General features: G+C 37.4%; 2 protein-coding genes across 6 annotated transcripts; one reads left to right on the forward strand and one right to left on the reverse strand.

The window, feature by feature from the left end:
- Positions 1–1,159: 1,159 nt before the first annotated feature.
- Positions 1,160–6,175, reverse strand: LOC124874219. Of its 3 annotated transcripts, none has more exons than XM_047375495.1 (7): positions 5,887–6,175; positions 3,927–4,004; positions 2,691–3,236; positions 2,438–2,593; positions 2,136–2,347; positions 1,695–2,020; positions 1,160–1,488 (listed from the first exon to the last, which is right to left on the reverse strand). In XM_047375495.1, the coding sequence occupies exons 2-6, from the start codon at positions 3,974–3,976 to the stop codon at positions 1,749–1,751; spliced, it is 1,236 nt and encodes a 411-aa protein (XP_047231451.1). In that variant the 5' UTR covers positions 3,977–4,004; positions 5,887–6,175; the 3' UTR covers positions 1,160–1,488; positions 1,695–1,748. The 3 variants fall into 3 exon arrangements, with proteins under 3 accessions (XP_047231451.1, XP_047231450.1, XP_047231449.1); XM_047375494.1 differs by having other exon boundaries at positions 3,927–4,068; XM_047375493.1 differs by lacking the exon at positions 5,887–6,175 and having other exon boundaries at positions 3,927–4,139.
- On the forward strand, positions 4,947–12,331 carry LOC124874221 (G2/M phase-specific E3 ubiquitin-protein ligase-like). 3 transcript variants are annotated; one of them, XM_047375497.1, is made up of 10 exons: positions 4,947–5,056; positions 6,879–6,931; positions 7,643–7,798; positions 8,043–8,096; positions 9,375–9,440; positions 9,626–9,936; positions 10,064–10,242; positions 10,439–10,611; positions 10,999–11,206; positions 11,815–12,331. In XM_047375497.1, the coding sequence occupies exons 2-10, from the start codon at positions 6,906–6,908 to the stop codon at positions 11,830–11,832; spliced, it is 1,191 nt and encodes a 396-aa protein (XP_047231453.1). In that variant the 5' UTR covers positions 4,947–5,056; positions 6,879–6,905; the 3' UTR covers positions 11,833–12,331. The 3 variants fall into 3 exon arrangements, with proteins under 3 accessions (XP_047231453.1, XP_047231452.1, XP_047231455.1); XM_047375496.1 differs by having other exon boundaries at positions 10,999–12,331; XM_047375499.1 differs by lacking the exon at positions 11,815–12,331 and having other exon boundaries at positions 10,439–10,573; positions 10,999–11,126.
- The last annotated feature ends 10,574 nt before the right edge of the window (positions 12,332–22,905 follow it).

Genomic DNA, 22,905 nt, shown 5'->3' on the forward strand with positions numbered 1-22,905 from the left:
TGATATGCTAATTTTGTGAGATAGGAATTTTGGGTTTTCATGAGCTGTATGCCAAAATCATCCGTATTAAGACAATAAAAGACCTGAAATATTTCAGTTAGTGTGCAATGAATCTAAAATATATGAATGTAAAATTTTCATCATGACATTATGGAAAATAATGAACTTTATCACAATATGCTAATATTTTGAGAAGGACCTGTACATGTTAGATAGATGCCTATGTTAGCCCCCACCCCCAGAAAAAAAAAAAACTAAACAGATGGGGGTAGTCATTATATATGGAGCCTATATATTAATTCAAAATGAAAAGAAACACTATTATAATTATGAATAAATACTCCATCCAATAAATAAATGTCCCCATGAAATAAAACAAAATATATAATAGAAATAATCTTTTTTTACTTTGTCAGGTATTTACTTACTTCCAGATTTATGCATTTAAGATTTTACAATTTATTTCAAGATTACTCTATTTAATAATGGTATTTTATTTTTGATACTTTTATTTAGTAAAGCTACTTTAGGTGGGACTTTTATTTTTTAACCCCATTGTGTCTAGCAATCTTCAATGAAAATCCATGCTCTACATCAGAGATCTTCAACATGGAGGTGACACCATATCTGTACTTCGGTAACCCCACACTGGAATAAAATAAAAATAGTTGGGGAAAGTCACTATAGGCTTTATCTGCAAGAATATGTTCCTTAAAATAATGAAATAAATCCACAACCAAAACTGCTCATTTCACAAATTACAAACATTTTGCAACCATAACTGACAATCATGAAAATAACTTTTTTCATTTTAACTGAAAATGCATTATTTTATTTTATATCGCAGACAAACTTAAACTGATGTCAATGAAACTAACCTTTGACCTCACACACTAGAACAACAACAACAAAACAAAAAAATCAAGTTTGATTCTAAAGGAATCCAAACGTTGGAGCCTGTATCATGCTGGCCAGACTCCATGTAGTGCAGAAAGCTGTCATAGGTCTGGTGGACGGGGAGGCGCAGAGTGACCTCACAGGTGTTCGCCTCTGGATACAGAAAAGTAGTTATGCTTTAAAAGACAGGATGAACTGGATTTTCAAAAGAACATGAAGTCACTAGCAGTAGCAACTCAGCTGATGCCTGCTCCTTTTTCATTGGACCTCTTTTAAGGACCCTGTAATCATTGTTTGAATTTTGTTATTTTGGGAAAATAAAACCCATTTTCCTTGAAAATTCTTTCTGTGTCCTCATGCTTGACCGACCCGGTCCCTCACATCATGGAATATTCGTCGAGCACTTTCCAAGGCTTCCACTAGTATATCCATCCCAAAGCATGTACTAGGGTGAAGAGGATCTATTCTCTCACGGAGATGTTCAAATACTCGGTTTTGTAGAGGCATGGGATTTTCTGGAACATCAACTGCAGCTTCATGATCAACAGGTGTTGGTCCTTCCCAGTCAATGCCATAATCCTCCAGAGTTCCCTACACAAAGGGATATAGTGCTTAGAGATATTCTTTCATTATACCACTTATGTCTCTTTATATTAATTTACTGAGCCTAAAAGATTGCGAGTTTGCAGGAATTACATTGTTCATTGACACAAATTTTACATAACTTGTTTGTTTTATGAAACAACCTTAATGATGCATTTCTTTATAAAGGTAACACAAAAGATCTGTTTACTTACTTGTTCACAAACAGGTTCAGTGATAGGATGAGCCCCCATAATCTGTCCTTCAATCTACAACTGCTGGGGGGACTTTCCGTGCTCTGTAGAAAGGCGATGACGATCCCAAGCTTTCTTAAACAGCTGTAAATGTTCGTTAATTTTGGGAAGCATCACATAATGTAGACAAATGAGGTCTAGCTCGTCGTCTACATTTAACACACCAGAGTTGTAAAGATGTTGAAAGGCTGTATAATAGTTTACAGTCACTGAGCACCAGACATCTCTCCACAGTCGTTCGATTCTCTGATTGTGAACACTCCGTCCGGTTATGAAACTTGTTCTATCTGTAGTATAAAAACATAGATGACAATGGAAAAATATATGTTAACATGAAAATAATGAAGTTCTTACATAAATTAAATATTTGTAATGTTCACTGTTCGTCAATGTGCTTCCTACCTGGTCCTCGCTGTGGATGTTCAAGCATGAAACGAGCGACGTCAACATTCTCCCCTCCTTTGTCACTGCGAACCCTTGTTGGAATCCCAAATTGCTGGACTGCGGCAAGAAAGGCGCTCAATACAGTGGAGGCTCTATTATTATTATTGGCACAGAGGTACATGATCTTTCTGCTGTACCCATCAATTCCTCCATGGATCACAATTCTCCAACTGCAGGTATGAAAATAAAAAATAAAAATTTTAAATGTACCTCACTATAGAACGTTTTCTTGCTACAGAGCTCACCAGATAAGGACTCACCGAATCAACTTATGATTTCCATCAATGTGCCATAAAGAATTTGGTGCTGGTACAGAGTACACTCTTCTTGGAATAACGTTTATTCCAAGCCCTCGACACAGCATGCCAGCAGGATCCAATACTCTCAGGGTTTCAATAACACGAGACCTTTGAACCCTTAATAATCCAACACAAAATAATAAGGAAAATAATAAATAAGGAAAACTGGGTGGTTTCCATGCCATCATTGTTTTGACATTGGACAAATGCTCACCTTAGTCCAACACTGTTGAGATATCCACTGATCGTTTTGATTCCTGAATCAGGGAACTGCTGAATGAAACTAGACACTACGTCTCTAAGATCTTCAGTGGAAATGTTGCTGTAGTACATTCTCACTGACAGACCATTTTCTGTCATTCTCCTTCTTATAGTTCTGAAACTGACTCCAAACAAATGTGCAATTTCCCTAACAGTAAAGTCAAATTCAAGAAAAAACTGAAGTTGCTCAGCAGAAATGTCCCAGGAAAGGCGTCCCCTCCCTCCAGTTCTGAGCACAGCTGGCTTAAATCCATGTAGCGGCTGATGCTTTCCCTCTAGTAAAACCAACACTGTTTGCATGCTCTGCAGTACATCTTCCAGGTCTGAAAATATTTGATGGTGGACACATCTCAGAAGAAGTCTGTACAGTTCCTCATAATGAAAATTAAGGAACTCCAGATCCATTTGCAGAGGCTGGGCTTCAAATTGGTCACACAGTCGCCTGCATTGATTGTAAACAAACATCAACAGCTCTCTGGTATGTGGGTCTTCCTGTGGGCTAAGCACATAAAAATAGGAAAGAATCAATTGCATTCAAAATTGTTCTGTCTTTCGGCAAGATGGATTAAATGTTCTTTAAGTATTTTCAATAACCAGGGTATGACTGAGAATAAGGAATATGAAACAAAGCTTACAAAGAGTACTCATGTTCCAAAGACCTACATCTCTACTGCTGTAAATAGATATTTATCTGTTTTACTGTATTTAGCATTTCTTCTGTGAGAATGCAGCTACCATTTGTTTTAGTTTGTTATTGATTTTCAGTAAATACATTCTGTAAAAACCTCTCCACACCGCAGAAAGAGTACGCTTATGAAAAGTCGCTTTGATTGATTGAGTTTTAACACACTGTGTTAAATTACAAGTAACCAAACGGCATTTCCAATATGAAAAGTAATTATTTAGATTACCTTTTGAAGGAAAAACTAACGCAGTTACTAACGCAGTTATTATGTAATACAGTAACTCCCAACATTGATGACCATTAATCATTTGTAGTTTTGAAGTGACAATTATAGCGCTCAAGGACGTTTTCTTTCTTCGTTCTAAATGCAGGTTTTTGTGGCCTGCTCTCACTAAATTACAGCAGTCAATCTTGTTTATCTGGACCCACTGGCCCACTAAGAACAGCACAGGATTGTTAGCCAGCAGCAATAAAAGCAAAATAACAAAACAAATACTGGATTACCTCACAGAAGAAATGGAAGGCAAAAAATCCTTCGCTGGAACCAGCTTCATGATGGATGGATATCTTACTCGATCGGTTCTGGGTAGCAGGACAGAAAAAAGCGAAATGCAGACTTCAGAGTCCAGGAACAGAATCTGAGGGACTAGGAAAGACATGAAGCTGATGACAATAATGGTTTTTACACAAATGGAGAACAAAGAACACAGGGTGAAGAAAAAAGGGGCCAGCAGTCTCTTATGCCTCCAACAGTTTCCATCCATAACAGCAGTCCTAAAAGGACATATTACCTGAGTCAGCCCTAACTATAACCTTAATCAAAGATCAAGGTTTTCTGTCTGACGTTAAAGCTATGGAGGGTGTCCATGTCCTGAATACTAGCTGGCTCAGGGAACTTGAGAGATTACGGACGCTAAAGACCAAACACATTTAACTTCAGCATAAAACTATTACAAAACACACACACAAATAATTTACCCTCTGGCATTACTTCTATAATGTTTTAATAAACTGCTCTGGTTTCTGGGAATGTGAGTTACCATATTGTGGGAATTTTTCTGTCTGGACAAAGTGTGTTGTAATTGTTACATATTAATTTTTGCATTTCCATTGATGTAACTTGATGGACATTAAAAAAAGAGACCCCAGAGTTTTCTATTCTTTGCTTTCCTCTCTGTTATAACTTAAAACTGTGAATTACATTACAAAGGCACATTACAAAAAAAGTGCAAGGTACATGTACACCAACTGCTTATTAATGGCTGTCTATTTACATAGACAGCCATTAATAAGCAAATTATTCAACAAATTGAACCAACAAATTAAATTCATTGTTTGGTAGTATAAAAAAGGTATCAAAAACCTATTTATAATAAATTATTCTGCAGAATGGCATATCTACATATCTATTCAGCTGCTTATCCATCTATTTAACTTCTATCCATTGGCCCAGACACTGTCATGTGACTAGTGACGTATGTGAAAGTGGGAGGAGCATTCTGAATACTGGTCGTTCTACGCGGGCTTCTCTGTTTTAGGCGCTCTTTCCAAGCACTAAGAATTGGCAGTCAGTGCAATCCGTCTGCTTTGCACCAAGTGTTCATCCAACCAATGTGGCATTCCTCCTTAAGAAGGTAACTGTATGATTTTCCGAAATAGTAAGGATTACATTAATTGTATTGAAACTAATGTTGTTAACCCGTATTTTATGTAAAGTCGGGACTTTTTTTCATGGGCTAAATATGAACATCACCAACTTGCAGAAGTAGGAAGTCATAAAGTGCTATTACTGCACCCTCAGTGACATTTTAAGTTATCTGTGCTTGAGGCAATTATTTTTCGCACGACCGTTTACTTTTGTTCCCTGAATTTTAACAAAAAAGATCCGTTCTTTCTACTCCTTATACAATCAAAGTGGCTCCTTACTACTATATGCAAAATGAAATATACCACAGAAAGTATCTTTATTTTTGGAGGGAACACGACAGAAGTCAACTGCGTGTCCTGAGGGAGTCTGGAGATGAAGACGTTAAACTGGGAAACGTTGCTGGTTTTGAGCAACAGAGTAAAAACGTAATACCTAAGTTGTGTGCCTAGAACTCCTTCAATTTGGTACAGTTAACAAACTAGTTATTTCGGCTCACTGCAAATGATCTTTTTATTTTTTTTTTAACTTTTAAATCAATTTTAGAACCTTTACTTATTGTTACTTTTACTTTGCGCATCTGGTAAAAGGAGACTGCAGCACTTCCGCTAGCACAATTGTTGCAAACATTTACTGAAAAAAAAAGACACAATTCCATGAATAAGCGACTAGATTAAATGGAGAAATGAAAGCCCAAACTCCACTCTCTCCAAGTGTGTGAATATCATTTCTCTACCTGCAAAACCTCTGGAATTAGCAGCCGAAATTAGCCGCCATACATATCTTTCACAAAGCCTAAGATATCAATAACTTATTTACCTTTGCTGTTGTTTTTTAATTCGAGATGGAGTCTACAGTATCGATACTGTGTTTTAAATAGTCTTCAGCTCGTTATTTAGTTTTTGCAGATTAGCCTGCCGCTGTCCGCGCTGTGCTACTAGTCACTTCAATGTCATGGCGGCGAACACGTAAGAGGGAGATTTGCGCCCCCTAGCTGTAGGGCTGGGATCTTTTTCTAAACGGAGATAACTTAATTGAGTTACAGTACATGTTAATGTTAAAGGAAACGAAATTATTTTTTTCCTGAATATAAAAATGATGAATCTCAATTTGCTGCTGCTTGTTTTTTTTATTGTTCACACACTTCATTTCTTTCTGTGAGGAATTGCTAAAAGATCAGAATCAGAAAAGCTTAATTGCCAAGTACGTTTTTGGACATACAAGGAATTTGTTTCGGCGTAGTCGGTGCAATACAATACAAATTAAACAGTATAAACATATCTACAATATAATATAAATATATGTGCACAGTTTTAAGTGAGTGAGACTAAATGTAGAGCAGTATAGGATGCCAGAGCGGTACAACAGTGCAGGTGATCATTGTGCAAGTATGGCAGTGCAAGTAAAGCAGGAGTCCAAGCTGAGATGATGACATTATGCAAGTGAATGCCAACTGTTGTTACATGCTCATCCAGGATTTTTTTCAATGAAAAATAAAATGCTGCTGTTAACATTTACCAATATAAAACACGAAAAAGAATAATTTGGAAGTTTCTTACACTATTAATTGATAGGCATAGTGGGTAATTTTTTTTCCATGAGACTGATTAATGTACAGTTTGGAAGTAGTCTGTAATCTGTCAATCAACCAATCTATTAAACAGTCAATCAGTAACGTCATTGAACTAACTGGGATATGTATTAATGACGGCAACTTCTGATATAATTTTGCCTCCTAAAATACTACCTCTAAGATGTAATACACACTGAATGCTGGCTTTTTCATTTGTCTTTGTGCATTTATTAATTAGGGAAAGCAATTCCTCAATACGCCAAAGATGGAAAACATCAATAAGGACAATATGTGAGTGTTTCATTTTTATTTACTGTACTTAATACTTGTTTTCTATCCAATAGTATTTTAGTCTATCCCAGGATTTTTGGACAGTTCATAGATGTACTATAAGATGATGAGTCTAACATATCGGTCTGTTTTGGTGAACCAATTTTTCTTTTTATCAAGTCATTTTTTTTATCAGTTAGTGTAGCAGCCAGAAAAAAATGGTAAAATAGTGCTGTGATAAATTGTTGTTTTCTACTTCCAGATGACGTTTATTGGCTTTGTAGTGGCATAAGAAAGAAAAAGCACAAAAGAATTGTTATGTGCCTTCTGCCACGACCATATGGGTGTTGGTTGTTGACAGTTGCCCGTTTCTTGTTCTGCTGGAGGTTTCTTTCTGTTGAAGGGGAGGTTTCCTCTCTCTCCACTGTCAATACATGCATGCTCGGTATGAGGGATTGCTGTAAAGTAAACAACACAAGTTCAAGTAACTCTCCAATGTTGCAACATGCTCATCCAGGACAAGTGAATTCTGCCAAGCCACTAACGTGATGCAATCACCTGGGTTTCCTTAGATAGAAGAATTTTTAACCAGTGTGTCGCACTGTAAAGCGTCGAGATGAAATGTCTCCAATTGGTGCTATATAAATACAATGATTTGATATGATGTGATCTCTTGCATTTTCATTTGACCAATTGTCTTTAGTTTAATCTGTTCCTTCTGTGAAATTGCAGGAGCGCCACAGACTTGCAACATTTATTGCACCAAATGCAAAGAACAACTTCCATGCTGGAAGAGAGATTGTCCAGCACCATAACCCATGGTTCATCAACTGGATTAAGTTCCAAGGACTTTCCACTATTTAAACTGCAGGGACATTTTCATCTATGGTATTGACCCTATATATTTTATATTTTGGTGTTTATGTGAGATGAGTGCTAGTGAGAAAAATAATTGTGTGATGCTTAAGAACTTGGTATGTTTGTGATGTACAGTTGAAGGACTATGCATTCTGTAAAATCTAAGTGATACATAGTAAGCTGATCTCTTTCTGGGTTGTATTGTTATTTGCAATGCCTAGCACTGTAATCCAAGGTATGATAAATTAAGCTATTTTTATATACTCTTTTTCAGCCAAAAAAATGAAAAACATTGTCTGAAGAGGTCACCAGAATGCCCAGAGGAAGGGTATGTTCCTTTTTGGAAACAAAAACACCAACTTTCTTATTGCAAATTGAACAATACTACTTTTGGGATATAAGAATACAGCAGTTACCATAACAATAGCAACACAACTGATCTGAACGGTTTGTATTTTATGGTTATGAAAAGACATAGTAGTAATGATCAGAGTAATTAAACATATAAAACTTGTAGGTTTACCTGTTCTGCGCATATCTTGTGTGCACATATGCAAATTTGTCTGTACTTTGTAACTGAACATATAAATGTTACATGTTACACAACTTATAATAACTGGTCTGTGAATAAGTGTTGGTTAATTGGTTTTTTGAAAATGTATAATGACAGAGCATAACTTGAGTTACATGTGTTTCTTTTAGTACAAAAAGTGATGACGATGAAGACTTTGCCACAGCCATAATCTTGTCCCTCCAGGTGGTTTTTGCAGTTTTAATTATACAAATAAAGCTACGAACTGTGAAAACATGTGAAAACGGTTTGGTAGGCAAATGCCAGTTTTTATAATGTCTTAAATAATTAAAAATAATTTGACAATTCATTTTATTTGTCTTCCATATCGTTTGTCATTTCAGGAAACTGAAACCTCATCTTGTCAATCTGCAGAAGTACAGATAGTGCATTTTTACATTAATTTTAAAAATATAATCTTGCTAAATGCCCCTGAATTATTTTTTGGGCTAACTGAGGAAAATTTAAGTATTTATTGTTTATTGTTATTCAGTTATTTTCAAGACTTACTTAATCAGTGGCCTCCACAACAGTTTCAACCTTTTAAGAAGGGCTTCTCAAAACGGATTGCTTCTGGGGACCAAGGACCGGAGGTACTCCGAAGCGTCTGACCGCCAACAGGGTGCGGTAGCTCGGCCAGTTTTTAAAACAAACCTACTCTGAGTATTAATGCGAGCCCTTCTTTTCTTCCAACGAGTCCAGCCTACAGATCTTGCAAGTTGCTGTTTGATCATGGTTGTTTTCCAGTAAAAAATATTCCCACAGGAGGACTGTTTAAATACATTGTTTTTAAACCAGGACAATTATTGTTCTATTCATGATCAAACCATGTGATTTTTGCCAATAAGCTCCTTTGTAGACAACAGCATGTTGTTGAAAAAGTGTTGAAACATCGCACAGCTGGACGGCTACAATTACAAAATTTCGAGAAGGTCACATGAAGTCCAGCCCTCATTTGTAGATATCAAGGGGACAACCATAAAATAAGTCACCTTATAGTTTGTTATACCGTTCCTTATTGTTTGTTTTTCATAGGTCCCCCATTTTGATACCAAATATCAGCAACATCGACACGCAGTCCACTGCAGAAATTGAAAATGAGTAAGTGGAAATTTGACGTAAATCTCACACCCTCTATACATTTCAGCTGCTCATAGTCTTTAATTTAGACATGTTACAGGGGTATGGAGTCTATACAACATGTCACACTTGCAAAAGTAACAAGTACAACTTTGATCAAATTTGAGCACAATTATAATGATGGTTAAATGTTGGATCCATTGCAGGCTGGGTGCTGCTGCAATACTGCAAAGTCTTACCAGTCTGGTGGATGAAGGGACACCTCCTCGGTCTAACTATGTCAATGTGATGAGGGACTCTGTTCTTGAAAGTGCTTTTAGAGCATTCAAAAGACAAAGATTTTCTCCTTGGCATAGGCTCAATGTTACCTTTGTCGACACTGCCGGGGTAACAGAGGGAGCTGTGGATGACGGGGGGCCAACTAGGGAGTTCCTTCGCCTGCTAATCACAGAAATAAAAGACAGCTCTTTTTTTAATGGCCCCGACTACAACAAGAATCTGTCCTTGGTGTCTCGGAGTATGCCACACTATCCTACAATTTGAAGTCACTTGCTTGTTTTTAACATTTTTGGCACTGTGATGTCAATTCTGATAAACTGTTTTCTTGTGTCCATGTGTTTGGTGGTTTCACTTTAATTTTTTAGGTGTAGATAATGGCGACTACAGGAATCTGGGACAGATGATAAGTGTGGCCCTTGTCCATGGAGGAATCAAGCCCTTATTTTTTTCCCGCCGATTATACCACAGCATAGCCAGTCGTCCAACACCCCCAGTCACTCTTGAAGAAGTGGATGACAGAGAACTGCAGGAGCAACTGCAAAGGGTAGGTAATACTGTTATATTTGGGTAAATTGAGTATGAGACCAGGAGGGTATTGAAAAAAAGTCTATAAGCTGTGGGGTCATGACATATTGGAACTGAAATTGCTCACAAATATCACATTTGGTCATCCAAATAAGCTTCCTTGAATGGCTCTAATTAAGTGTATGTTTATTATTTCTCCATTTGCTGTTACACAGGTAATAACTGCAGAAACTCTGGCAGAAGCACGGGATGCCATAATGGAGGCTTCAGGTTCTCTTTGTCTTCTTGGCTGTTCTGCGGGTCTCCGAAGTCTGGATGAAAAGGAGTACTTTACACAACAAGCTCTAAGGGCATATGTCGAAGGAAGGACACAGAAAGCTTTGGAGCAGTAAACAAAAACGAAATGTTATATTTGATCTTAAATATTATGTTTTATGTCAAAGTGGGAAAATGAGATGGCCCATTTAAATTTATGCAATTGAACATAAGTAAGAGCTTTTCTTTGGTAAACGCTCTTGTAATGACTTCAAAGAGAGATTTTACATGTTTACATTTTATATGTTCTGTATATGTCTTATATGTTCTGCTTCATGCAGGAACATTATGATATGAATGTTCTGTGTAGGTTTCTAATTTATATATTCTGCTACACTTTGTATTTCCTTTAAATTACTTTGCCAAAGGGGAAACAGCAAATCTAGACATTTTAAGTTATTCTTGCCAGGTCATATATGAAAACTAACACAAAATGCCTTGCTTTCTTCTGTTTGGTTAGATTTGTGGATGGGATGAATGCCATGGGCCTTGCTGAAAAAATAAGAAGCCACATAGAGGAACTGGAACCACTATTTGTGGGTGGACCCAAAGCCCTTCAGCTCCAGGACCTCCTGGATCTTTTCAGTGTATCTTTTGCTGAACCAGGAAGCAACAGGCGCAGAGCACAGAACCAAACAGTCATGTTTTGGAATAACTGGCTGATTGAGGTGGATAGTATGGCTTCACATTGGATGCTTCAATTATACCGTAGTTTTCCTTCAGGCATTTGATGAGCGTGCCTAATTAGAATTAATCTTTGATAATGACTTTTCTATTTTTTTATGAACTGTGTTAGATTTCATGCTTCCATTTTTAGACCCATCCTTCTAAGAGACCAACTAACATGAATAACACTGTAATCTGTACAGGACATTTTCAATTACAATAGATGTATCAACTCTTTAAAGAAGCAATAAGCGTAATTTCACCACAAGGTGGTCTGTTGAGCACTGTCTGTGGAGCAAAACATAACAAGCTACACGTCTCTCTACCTCCACTCCAGCTGGAGTGGAGGTAGTGTTTTATTGCTTACTCAACATACAGGTATTGCATTGCTCAGAAGATATTTGTAGATTGAGTGCATTAAAAGATCAATACTTAAATATCAAAATTACTTTACTGTAAATGCCATCCCTGTTTTAATGTCCGGCCTTTCTCATGTATGTAGTTATTGTTATGAAACCAGTTAAAGAATCAATTGATAATTAGGACACTTAGAAACCACAGTATAATGTCAATGTAACATTTTTTACTTTCTGTGTTTTACTTTTTATAGAGGGAACACGACCAGTGACACTGGAACAAATATTAGTGTTTGTTTCAGGATTGAACTCAATCCCCCCACTTGGGTTTCCCCGACGTCCAACCATTGAGTTTCTTCAATGTGATGATGGCAGTAGAAAACTGTATCCAGAGGCGAACACCTGTGAGGTCACTCTGCGCCTCCCCATCCACCAGACCTATGACAGCTTTCTGCTCTACATGGAGTCTGGCCTGATACAGGCTCCAACGTTTGGATTCCTTTAGAATCAAACTTGATTTTTTTGTTTTGTTGTTGTTGTTCTAGTGTGTGAGGTCAAAGGTTAGTTTCATTGACATCAGTTTAAGTTTGTCTGCGATATAAAATAAAATAATGCATTTTCAGTTAAAATGAAAAAAAGTTATTTTCATGATTGTCAGTTATGGTTGCAAAATGTTTGTAATTTGTGAGATGAGCAGTTTTGGTTGTGGATTTATTTCATTATTTTAAGGAACATATTCTTGCAAATAAAGCCTATAGTGACTTTCCCCAACTATTTTTATTTTATTCCAGTGTGGGGTTACCGAAGTACAGATATGGTGTCACCTCCATGTTGAAGATCTCTGATGTAGAGCATGGATTTTCATTGAAGATTGCTAGACACAATGGGGTTAAAAAATAAAAGTCCCACCTAAAGTAGCTTTACTAAATAAAAGTATCAAAAATAAAATACCATTATTAAATAGAGTAATCTTGAAATAAATTGTAAAATATTAAATGCATAAATCTGGAAGTAAGTAAATACCTGACAAAGTAAAAAAAGATTATTTCTATTATATATTTTGTTTTATTTCATGGGGACATTTATTTATTGGATGGAGTATTTATTCATAATTATAATAGTGTTTCTTTTCATTTTGAATTAATGAGCTCTCCATATATAATGACTACCCCCATCTGTTTAGTTTTTTTTTTTCTGGGGGTGGGCTAACATAGGCATCTATCTAACATGTACATCTAACATATACACTTAACATAAGCATCTAACATATACACTTAACATAGACATCAGCACCTAACATAAGCACCTCACATACACAGCATACATAGACATAAGCACCTCACATATACATAGACACATAAACATATACATATTTTTGGCACTAATGGAACCCCGACAGTAAATGGCTTGTGATAACCATAGGGCTAATGCTACAGAAATCTTCAACATTCCAAAAACTCTGGCTTAGTTGATACTATTATTTATGCTACAGTGTCAAATGCATGGGAAGGCAATGTTGACTTGTTATTTACCTAATGTGTTGTATCTGACCTGCAGTAAAAACTCAAGGCAGATGTACAATAATGTGTGGAAGCTATAAATAATTTAACTAAGACTTCCATAAAACACCTAGCAGCTTGCTAGCAGCCATCACCTGTTAAGCACAGAGCTACGCAATTCAGTCAAGCACAGGATTTTTATTGGAATTAGTGTCTGTCTCTTCTGAAATGTCACTGACCAGGTAGATGACTTTAAGAGTAACAAGATTTCCTTCTTATGCTGAAAACAATACATTTTCTTAGTAAATGTACCCAAGTATAGAGACTACACAGTCACAATTGAACTTTACCTCTGGGATGCTACTATCCATGGTATTGGACTTTGTTATTTAAAAATATGTACATTCCAAGATGCAGGACTAGGAAAGTATCACAATTACACCACATGTGCTTTATTGGCAAGACTGAGGTTAAGTCTTATAATTTTTATTTTATTTTTAGTTAGATTATTATTTCATAAAATCAACACACAACAGTAAAAAAAAGGAATAGGTTAAGTAAATTATTTTAGGTGTGTTTCAATATAGATCATCTAGTGCAGGATGTGAACTTTAGTATACACCATGAGATTATCGCTGTGGGTGTAAAACGTTGTGTAGAGGCACAGTGACCTGATGTCTGGTCACAAATGGTGGGTAAAACATGTAGAAATCCACCAACACTCATGTTGCTTTACAGCTCACAAATAATCACCCCAAACAGATTAGTACCCTATAGATAATTAAAAAAAATCGCCACTGCCGTTCCACTGCCAACTGTCATTGTCACCAGTCGCTGTGCTGGGTTAGATGGAATTGCTGCCAAAATTTCCAATTTCACCAATATGTTAGGTGCTGCGGCAGATGTGGAGCTAGGTGATCAGCGGTCCACTTTCACCTTTCCACTGAAACTGAAAAAATCCATGTTTTTTCTCATTCACTTTTAGGTAAAAGCTGATTACCAAGAAGAGTTCTAAGCTAGCAGTTAGCCACATGAGAAAGACACGCGCATTGATTGATGTGAACCTTGACTAATGTCGCATGAGTCTATTTGCTGATTTTGATACACTATTTGGATGCACTAATGCTTTCAATCAAAGAATTTGGCTATCGACCTTTTACTACTTTATCTTGTTCGACACTCTTTCCCTCTTCTGCATTTTTATTTTTTGTATTTTTTACACAAAATGTTGAAGAATAGGCGTTCTAGCTGTTCCACAGTTCTTGGGAAATTCATTGAGTAGGACTTTGTGTCCTATTGATAATCTAAGTAAAATATATATATATATAAAGTTCCTATATATGGACAAAGTGGACTTTAATAACATTGTCTTCCTTTGCCATATGTCTTTACCTTCTTATTTTCCTGGGATGAGCTTGACCGAAAGGATACATGAAATTAGCTTTGGAATTGTACCTTAAAAGGCTAATTCACTGTTTTTAAGGAATATGAAACATGTTAGTTACATTGTAATTGATGATCTAAAATACTAAGACTGCTCAAAACTAAACTGAACAGAGTAGCAAACCGAGAACAGACTTGGCATGACAAACAGAAGGATCCAGTGGCGAGCAATGAAAACCAGAGTATAAATACAGAGACAGGGTGGAAATAGGAACAATGAACTGGCAGAGCTGTCAGATGAAATGTGGAGCAGCTGGTGGCAGGGAGAATGCAAAGCTACTGGAGGAGGGAGGCTAATTAATGCTGATGAGTGACAGAAATATCAAAACACAAGAATGAAACAACAACCTAAACTACAGTGAATGAACTGAAAATAACAACTACATTATAAAACAACAGGGAGGAAACAAATTCATAAAGAAACTGAACTTCAAATACCTAACACAGGACAACCATGACAGAGACAGCCCTTTACTCAAGCTACAATTCAGATGCTAGCTTACCATGAGAAACAAATTTACTAAGGAGAAATAACTGAAAAAAGACAGCATACAGTTTTAACAGATCTTTTTCAACTCCATATATGTACTTTATATATGCCATTGGTTTCTGGTATTCTACAGCAGAAAATGAATCAATAATTGTTTCAATCATAATTTTAATTGTTAAAAATGTAGTTTTAAATATTTAAAACCAAACCTTAAATAGTAATTATTAGTAACAGCCCTATCTTATGCGCTGGCCCTGTTTAACTCCTGATCATGCAACATGCAGTTGTAGAGGTCCCATTTAAAAAAAGGTGACCACAATCAGGTCCCAAAACAACTAAAACTAATTACACCCAGAAAAAGCTCAGTAACCTAAACTACAACTATTAACACTAGAGATAGAAAAAAAACAAAAATCATTTTAAAGTATGTCCTTGGAAAGGATTGTTTAAGTTATAGGGCTTATTTTTGACAATACTGTTTGTGACCTGATGGCTGGGCAAAAATGGTGGGTAAAACATATGTAGAAATCCACCAACACTCATGTTGCTTTACAGCTCACAAATAATCACCCCAAACAGATTAGTACCCTATAGATAAAAAAAAAAAATCGCCACTGCCGTTCCACTGCCGTTCCACTGCCAACTGTCATTGTCACCAGTCACTGTGATGAATTAGATGGAATTGCTGCCAAAATTTTCAATTTCACCAATATGTTAGGTGCTTTAAATGTACTTTAAAATAGAAGATATTAGCTGTAAACTTGCCAATTTGCTTGAGGCTTTTTAAATAATTATTTTAATCATCATTTTATTCTCACACTCCATTGGGGAAACAGCAGCCCCACTTTGTACTGTTATAAGCACAAAATCAACATATGCCCTTTCGAAGCACAGGCTTTTCCTATGAACCAACTAGTTAAACACATCCAGCAGCTTTCCAAACACATCAGATCATGGTGTAAAACACACTTTTCAGATAAAAGAAGCACAAAAATGTCAGTAAATTCCCCTGTACAAAAATAGGAACATGAGAGTGGGGAGTCCACAGAGATGAAGGCCAGGGAAGAGTTAGATGAACAGAAAGAGGAAGACTTAAGGTAAAGAGAGAACATGCAGAAAGAACAGGATAAATTTCACTAAATCAAATATGTGTAACACCAATTGACCATGTAGTAATGCTGAGGTAGGACAGACTGACACTTGTCATCACCACATCTCATAGTCAACACTAAGTACTTATAAAGCTTCAGGAGCAAATAAAGAAACTTCACAGAGCTGCAGACAGGAAATGAAAAATCTATGGAATTTGCTTTGCACTACACACATCAGAAATTATTTTCTTTTTCTTGATAAAGAGCTTTAATGTTTGATAACACATGTTTGCTGATTTTAGAACAGAAAGAAAACTAGATTGATTATCTTCTGTAATGTATGACTGAAATGATGACAAAGTAGTTTTTTATAAAATAGTTTGCAATTTTGCAAAAGTGTGTTATTTTGCAAATAATCCGTGGTGTTCAGCTGTATAGGTGTGTTTGTGCTTCCTGTAAAAAGTAATTTAAAAATGGGCAGTTTTGTTTTTAAATTATGCTTAAGCAGTCTTAAATATTACAACTAGACCTGTCTTTTGATGACACCAGCAGAGAGCGCCAGAGTAGCGCTTGACAGTGGATTGTGAAGTAAGGTTCATCTTTACCAAAGCAGAATAAAAACAAGGCTAATATGCAAAAGAAATAATGTATGTAAGGCAAGGTTTTAGGCTTTCCATTTAAAAACCTTAGCCAGGAATTAGAGTTTGCAGAAGCTTTTTGTAACCAGGAAGGGTGGTTGTTTTTTGCAAAGTGCCATTGCTTTTCATGTGTCAGGATGCTTCAGTTTGTGATTTTTAAACCCTAGTTGATGTTTGGGCCCAATTTGTGAGATATTGCTGTTCTTGGCAATCTTTCTTTACATTTGAGCTTTCTTGACTTAACCACAGGATAAACTGTTAAATTGTGCTGTTTTGTGAGGTTTATGACCTAAGTGAAGTTGTAGACCTATGAATCCCCCCACTTTAAACATGATTCGTCTTTTGGCTTTGCTTTCTACTTTAGTATATTAACTGTAGGCTCATGCCTTGATTCGAAGAACAGGTTTAACTTAAGGTTTTATTTTTGCACCTTGACTTATTTGTTTATGAGCATAACATACAGCAAAGACAAGCAGAAAACCTTTGCCTTCTAACTCTGTTCTCGGACCATCCTGCAGGTGAGTAGCTAAATTATGTCTATGATTTTGTCTGCTAATATGCTTTAACAGAATCAATAACCTACGTATTTTAACTAACTCATGACCAAAAATTATATCTCAACCACTTGAATTTCTTTTGATGGTTTGGCTGTAGAATACTAGAAACATGTGCAGTGAGTGAGTTCTCCTGCTTTGTCCAATCCAACTTGCAATATTTGGTAGTTATTATGTATTTGTTTGGAGGTTTTACTCTGCAATAACCACTAATGATAAATCGGGCAAAAAAAAAAACTTTTAGCAAATCCCGTCTGTGCTAACTTGATGGTATTAGAAGGGTTAAAGTGAACACAATTACTAACATAGTGTAAAGTGACATTTGACTAAAATTTGAAGTGATTTCTGACTCAAAATTATTTTTCCCCTAGGATGAAATTATTTAAATATGTCAATATATTTTTAGGAAATTCAGCAATTATGGAAAACAGTATTGGTGGACAGAAAAGCTGTATTTGAACAGCTCTGTACTTCAAAAGAAGCAGTAATAAAAAATGGCAACATTGCAGCTCCAAGTGATGACATATGAAGAGATCTCTGCAAACAACTTTTTATGTGGGTTAACCAAAAATGATTACTTGAATGTAGCATTCGTTAAAAAAACAGACCTTTAAAATTGTTGAATATTCTATTAAGACTTTCCAGGCATACTGTTAATTAGCTGGGCAACTCTGCATATAATGAACATGAAATAGTCTCTTTAGCTCCAAGGATTCACACAATTGTAAAATCTGAATATGCTCTCCTGAAATATTTCGTAATCCTGAAAAGCGTCCAAACTTCTGTGGGCAAAACTATAGTTGATCAAATAGAGACTTTAAACAGAACAAAAAAACATCTTTAGCAGCAGAAACGTTTGACACCAATTTTGTTTGATTTGAAAAAAATGAGGGTGCTGATTGACCTTTTGACCTTTCAACTTTCATTTATTACTTTAAAACCAGAACATCACAAAGAAAAAAATCTGCTGCACAAACCAGCACAAACATAGCACAATTGATTTACACCAATATTATTTGATTTGAAGAAAGAGGGGGCAACTTCACCCAGGTTTGGCTATATGATACTTATTGCGATTTCTTCCTTCACCAGTGTCTGCTGCACCATCCCCAAGCTGAACCCCAACACTCATGTTTACCTGTTGGCAAAATGCTTGTTAGCTGTTTCTAATGCTGCTCTTTTTCTCATATAAACCAACTGTAGCATGATATTAGCTGTTTGCACAGAGCATGTTTCAAAAACCCCTCAGCTTAATATGGATGTAACTTTGTACTCTTCCTCCTTTCTCTTAACTCATTCGTGCAGACTCCTGTGCATGCATCAGCACTGCACCACCACATCCAGAGTGGCTTTTAAACTTTCCTGCAAGGGCAGTGCACTCATATGAGGCTGTTGTTTTGCAGCTGATGCGAGTTTATATAAAGCTGTGGTTTCATCTTTCTCAGAATGTTTACTGAAGGGACCCGTTGCTTAATTCAGTTCAATTCAATTCAAAAATACTTTATTAATCCCAAAGGGAAATTAAATGTTGTTGTAGCTCATATTATGAAGGTTTCTTCAAAGAGCCGTTGTAGATGCTGATGGCTGTGGGCTGGAAGGATCTCCTGTAGCGCTCCATCTTACAGCAGATCTGAAGAAGCCTCTGACTGAAGACACTCTGTTGTTGTACAACAGTCTCATGAAGAGGATGTTCAGGGTTCTCCATAATGTTCTTCATTTTATGAAGAATCCGTCTTTCCACAATGGTCTCCAGAGGTTCCAGAGGAGTCCCCAGAACAGAGCCAGCCTTTTTTATCAGCTTGTTGAGCTTTTTTAAATCCCTGGCTGCAAACACCAAAGGACCTAAGCTTCCTCAAGAAGTACAGTCTGCTCTGTCCCTTCTTGTAGATGACTTCACAGTTGAATCTCCATTCCAGTCTGTTGTCCAGGTGAACACAGAGGTATTTATACTCCTCCACCACCTCCACTTCTTCTCCCATGATAGAAATAGTTTTTGACTTATTCCTGTTTCTCTTAAAATCTACAATCATCTCCTTTGTTTTATTTACGTTCAAGATGAGATGATTGTTTCCACACCATGCCACAAAGCGGTCCACCACCTTCCTGTACTCAGCTTCTTGTCCATCTCTGATCCACCCCACAACTGCAGAATCATCCGAGTATTTCTGCAGATGACAGGAGTCTGTCTTGTACTAGAAGTCTGAGGTGTACAGAGTGAAAAGGAATAGTGAGAATACAGTCCCCTGTGGTGCTCCTGTGCTGCTGACTACCTGGTTAGACTCACAACCCTTCAGTCTCACAAACTGTGGTCTGTTTGTCAGGTAGTCTTTGATCCAGGAGATTGTTGAGGCCTCCACCTGAGTCTTCTGGAGTTTCTGACAAAGCAAATCAGGTTGGATTGTATTAAATGCACTGGAGAAATCAAAGAACATGATCCTTACAGTGCTACTGGCTTTATCTAGATGACAGTGGGTTTGTTGAAGCAGGTGTATGATGGCATCTTCAACTCCAACTCCACAGCGATAAGCAAACTGAAGGGGGTCCTGATGGTTTATTGTTTGCTTACTCAGGTGGGCCAACAGGAGTCTCTCTAGGACCTTCATGATGTGGGATGTCAGGGCAACAGGTCTATAGTCATTGAGGACTGATGGGTGAGTTTTCTTTGGTACCGGAACAAGGCAGGAGGTCTTCCACAACACCGGAACCTTCTTCTGGGCCAGGCTAAGGTTGAAGAGGTGCTGCAGAATCCAAGAGCTACTCTGCACAGGCCTTCAGGACTCTGGGGCTGACATGAACTGGACCTGCAGCCTTATTCTGATTCAGTCTCTCCAGTTGCATCTTCACTTGACTTCTTGAGACACACAGGTGGAAGGGGGAAGCAAATGAAGCATCAGCATCTTCTGATATGGTTGAAGGCAAACATGTAGAAGCAGAAGGGTCTAAGGCTGAGGTGGAAGATAAAACATTTGAGGTGTTACTGGACAGCTGTGGTTCCTGTGGGTCAAAGGAGGGTGGAATGTCTGTTTGGCTTTGAGCAGGAGAGGAGGATGCGAAGCTTGTTTCTGAACTGAACCTATTGAAGAATGTGTTCAGTTCATTGGCTCTGTCCAGACCTTCATTGGTCTGATCATCCTTCTGCTTGAAGCCTGTGATCTTCTTCATCCCTGTCCACACATCTCTGATATTGTTTTGCTGGAGCTTGCTCTCCAGCTTTTTCTTGTACACCTCCTTGCTGTCTCTTATTTTGACTTTAAGTTGCTTCTGTAAACTCCTCCATAATTCTCTGTCTCCCTCTCTGAAGGCTCTTTTTTTCTTGTTAAGCAGGTCCTTCAGGTCACTGGTGATCCAAGGTTTGTCATTGGGGAAGCATCTCACGGTTCTGGTGGGGATGATGTTATCCACACAGAAGTTTATATAATCGGTTACACACTCAGTCATGGCATTGATGTCCTCTCCATGTGGCTGGCACAGTGCGTCCCACTCTGTAGCCTCAAAGCAACCTTGCAGAGCTTCTTCACCTTCCTGTGACCATCTTCTCACAGTTCTTTTTATTACAGGTTGCTTCTGAACAAGGGGCTTTTATTTAGAGCAGAGAAAAACAAGATTGTGATCTGATTTGCCTAGAGGAGGTCTTGCTGTAGAGATGTATGAGTCCTTGACATTTGCATAAAACAAATCCAATGTTTTGTTTTCTCTGGTAGAGCAGCTGACAAACTGTTGAAACGTTGGAAGTGTAGCAGAGAGTGAAGCGTGGTTAAAATCGCCAGAAATTGCCACAAAAGCATTGGGGTTTTGTGTCTGTAGCTTAGCAACAACTGAGCTGATGGCATCACATGCAGTGTCAGCAACAGCGGAAGGTGGAACATAAACTGTTGCCAAAATAACACTGGTGAACTCTCTGGGTAAATAATATGGACGGAAACTTACTGCTTAGGGTCAGTTCTGGAAATTTCCCAGTGACACTAGTGACCAGTCATGTCGTTATAGTGAAAGTGTTGTGTGTGAATAGTGTTTTGTTATTAAGCACCAACAGTGTATTAATCAAGGGGTCAAGATTGTATTCGGTGTACATTATTGTTCTGATCAAACTTGGTTATGAAACGAATAATCAAACTTTCAAAATAATTTATAAGGAAAAAATTGCACCTACATCGGTATCTGCTGTCAAATTAATTTTACCCATCTGATGGATGGCACTAGAGACAAGGAAAAAGACCCAGACATCATAAATTCATAGAGAATTTTATGCTTGATCCCCTTCTTTATGGGATTTAAATTAACTAGAACGTATGACGGCTGCAAGGTGGAACAGTTGGCAGCAATGTTGCCTTCCAGCAAAAGGGCCTTGGCTCAACTGAATCCCTGGGGTTGTTTTGCATGGAGTTTGAATTTTTTATTTTGATTAATATGGTATAAATTAAATGTAGAAACGCTCTAAAAAGCATCTGACATCTGCACTGGCCACAAAAACATACATGAATTCCATAACACGTCACAATTAATGAAGTTTCTCACTACAGTTTAAAAAAGAAAACATGATACATTGTTACTCTGTGTTCTATTAGAGACGAATTTTGAAAATAATCTGTTGTTTTTACATTTCACTTAATGACTTGTTATTCTGGGCTGCACGGTGGTGCAGTTGGTAGCACTGTTGCCTTGCAGCAAGAAGGTCCTGGGTTCAATTCCTGACTGGGGTCTTTCTACATGGAGTTTGCATGTTCTCCCTGTGCATGTGTGGGTTCTCACCAGGTACTCTGGCTTCCTCCCACAGTCCAAAGACATGCCTGTTAGGTTAATTGGTCACTCTAAATTGTCCTTAGGTGTATGAATGGGTGTGTGCATGGTTGTTTGTGTGTTGCCCTGCGATGGACTGGCGACTTGTCCAGGGTGTACCCTGCCTCTCGCCCATTGACTGCTGGAGATAGGCACCAGCTCCCCCGTGACCCACTATGGAATAAGCGGTAGAAAATGACTGACTGACTTATAAAATCTCTGCATCCGTCCTAGACTCCTGAGTAACACGCTACCTTGTCACCTGTAGTACTTGGATCATTCACCAGATGGCAGAAGATAAGGGTTTTGAGGTGTGTTGATGTGGTAGTGGTGTCAGAAACACAGGTATCAAATCCACACATTTGTATTAATCAAGTTTAAGTAATCCATTTATGCAGGAATGTGCTATTTCTCACTGTAAAATTTTACACATCTCATCTATCAATAGAGCTTCCATCCAACAGCTTTTAAGTGTGTTCACCTTAGACTTTGCTAGTTGGGATATAGAGCTTTGACCTTTTAGCCTTACTATTGACCCTACTGTTTTTCAGTGTCTCAAGAACACTGTGATTAATCATGAGGAAAGGCCTTTAGTTCCTCAGTGGTTATCCAGTGGTCATTTGTAACCATTGATTCTACAATGCACCTTGTTTTTTAACTGATTGTTGGTTAACCATGTCAGAAAAGCCCATCAATATTTCAATGTTTTCAAACTTTTCAGCCTGAATATCCCAAATAGATCATTCTTTGAAGTGTAATCTAATCTGCATTTATTGTCTTCACTGATAAACACAGACACTTGGAGTGGAGATCAGGCTTTATTTGACAGGAGTTTTCTGTAAAAAAAGATATTA

Source organism: Girardinichthys multiradiatus, chromosome 9 (genome assembly GCF_021462225.1).
Source record: "Girardinichthys multiradiatus isolate DD_20200921_A chromosome 9, DD_fGirMul_XY1, whole genome shotgun sequence".
Lineage (NCBI taxonomy): Eukaryota > Metazoa > Chordata > Actinopteri > Cyprinodontiformes > Goodeidae > Girardinichthys > Girardinichthys multiradiatus.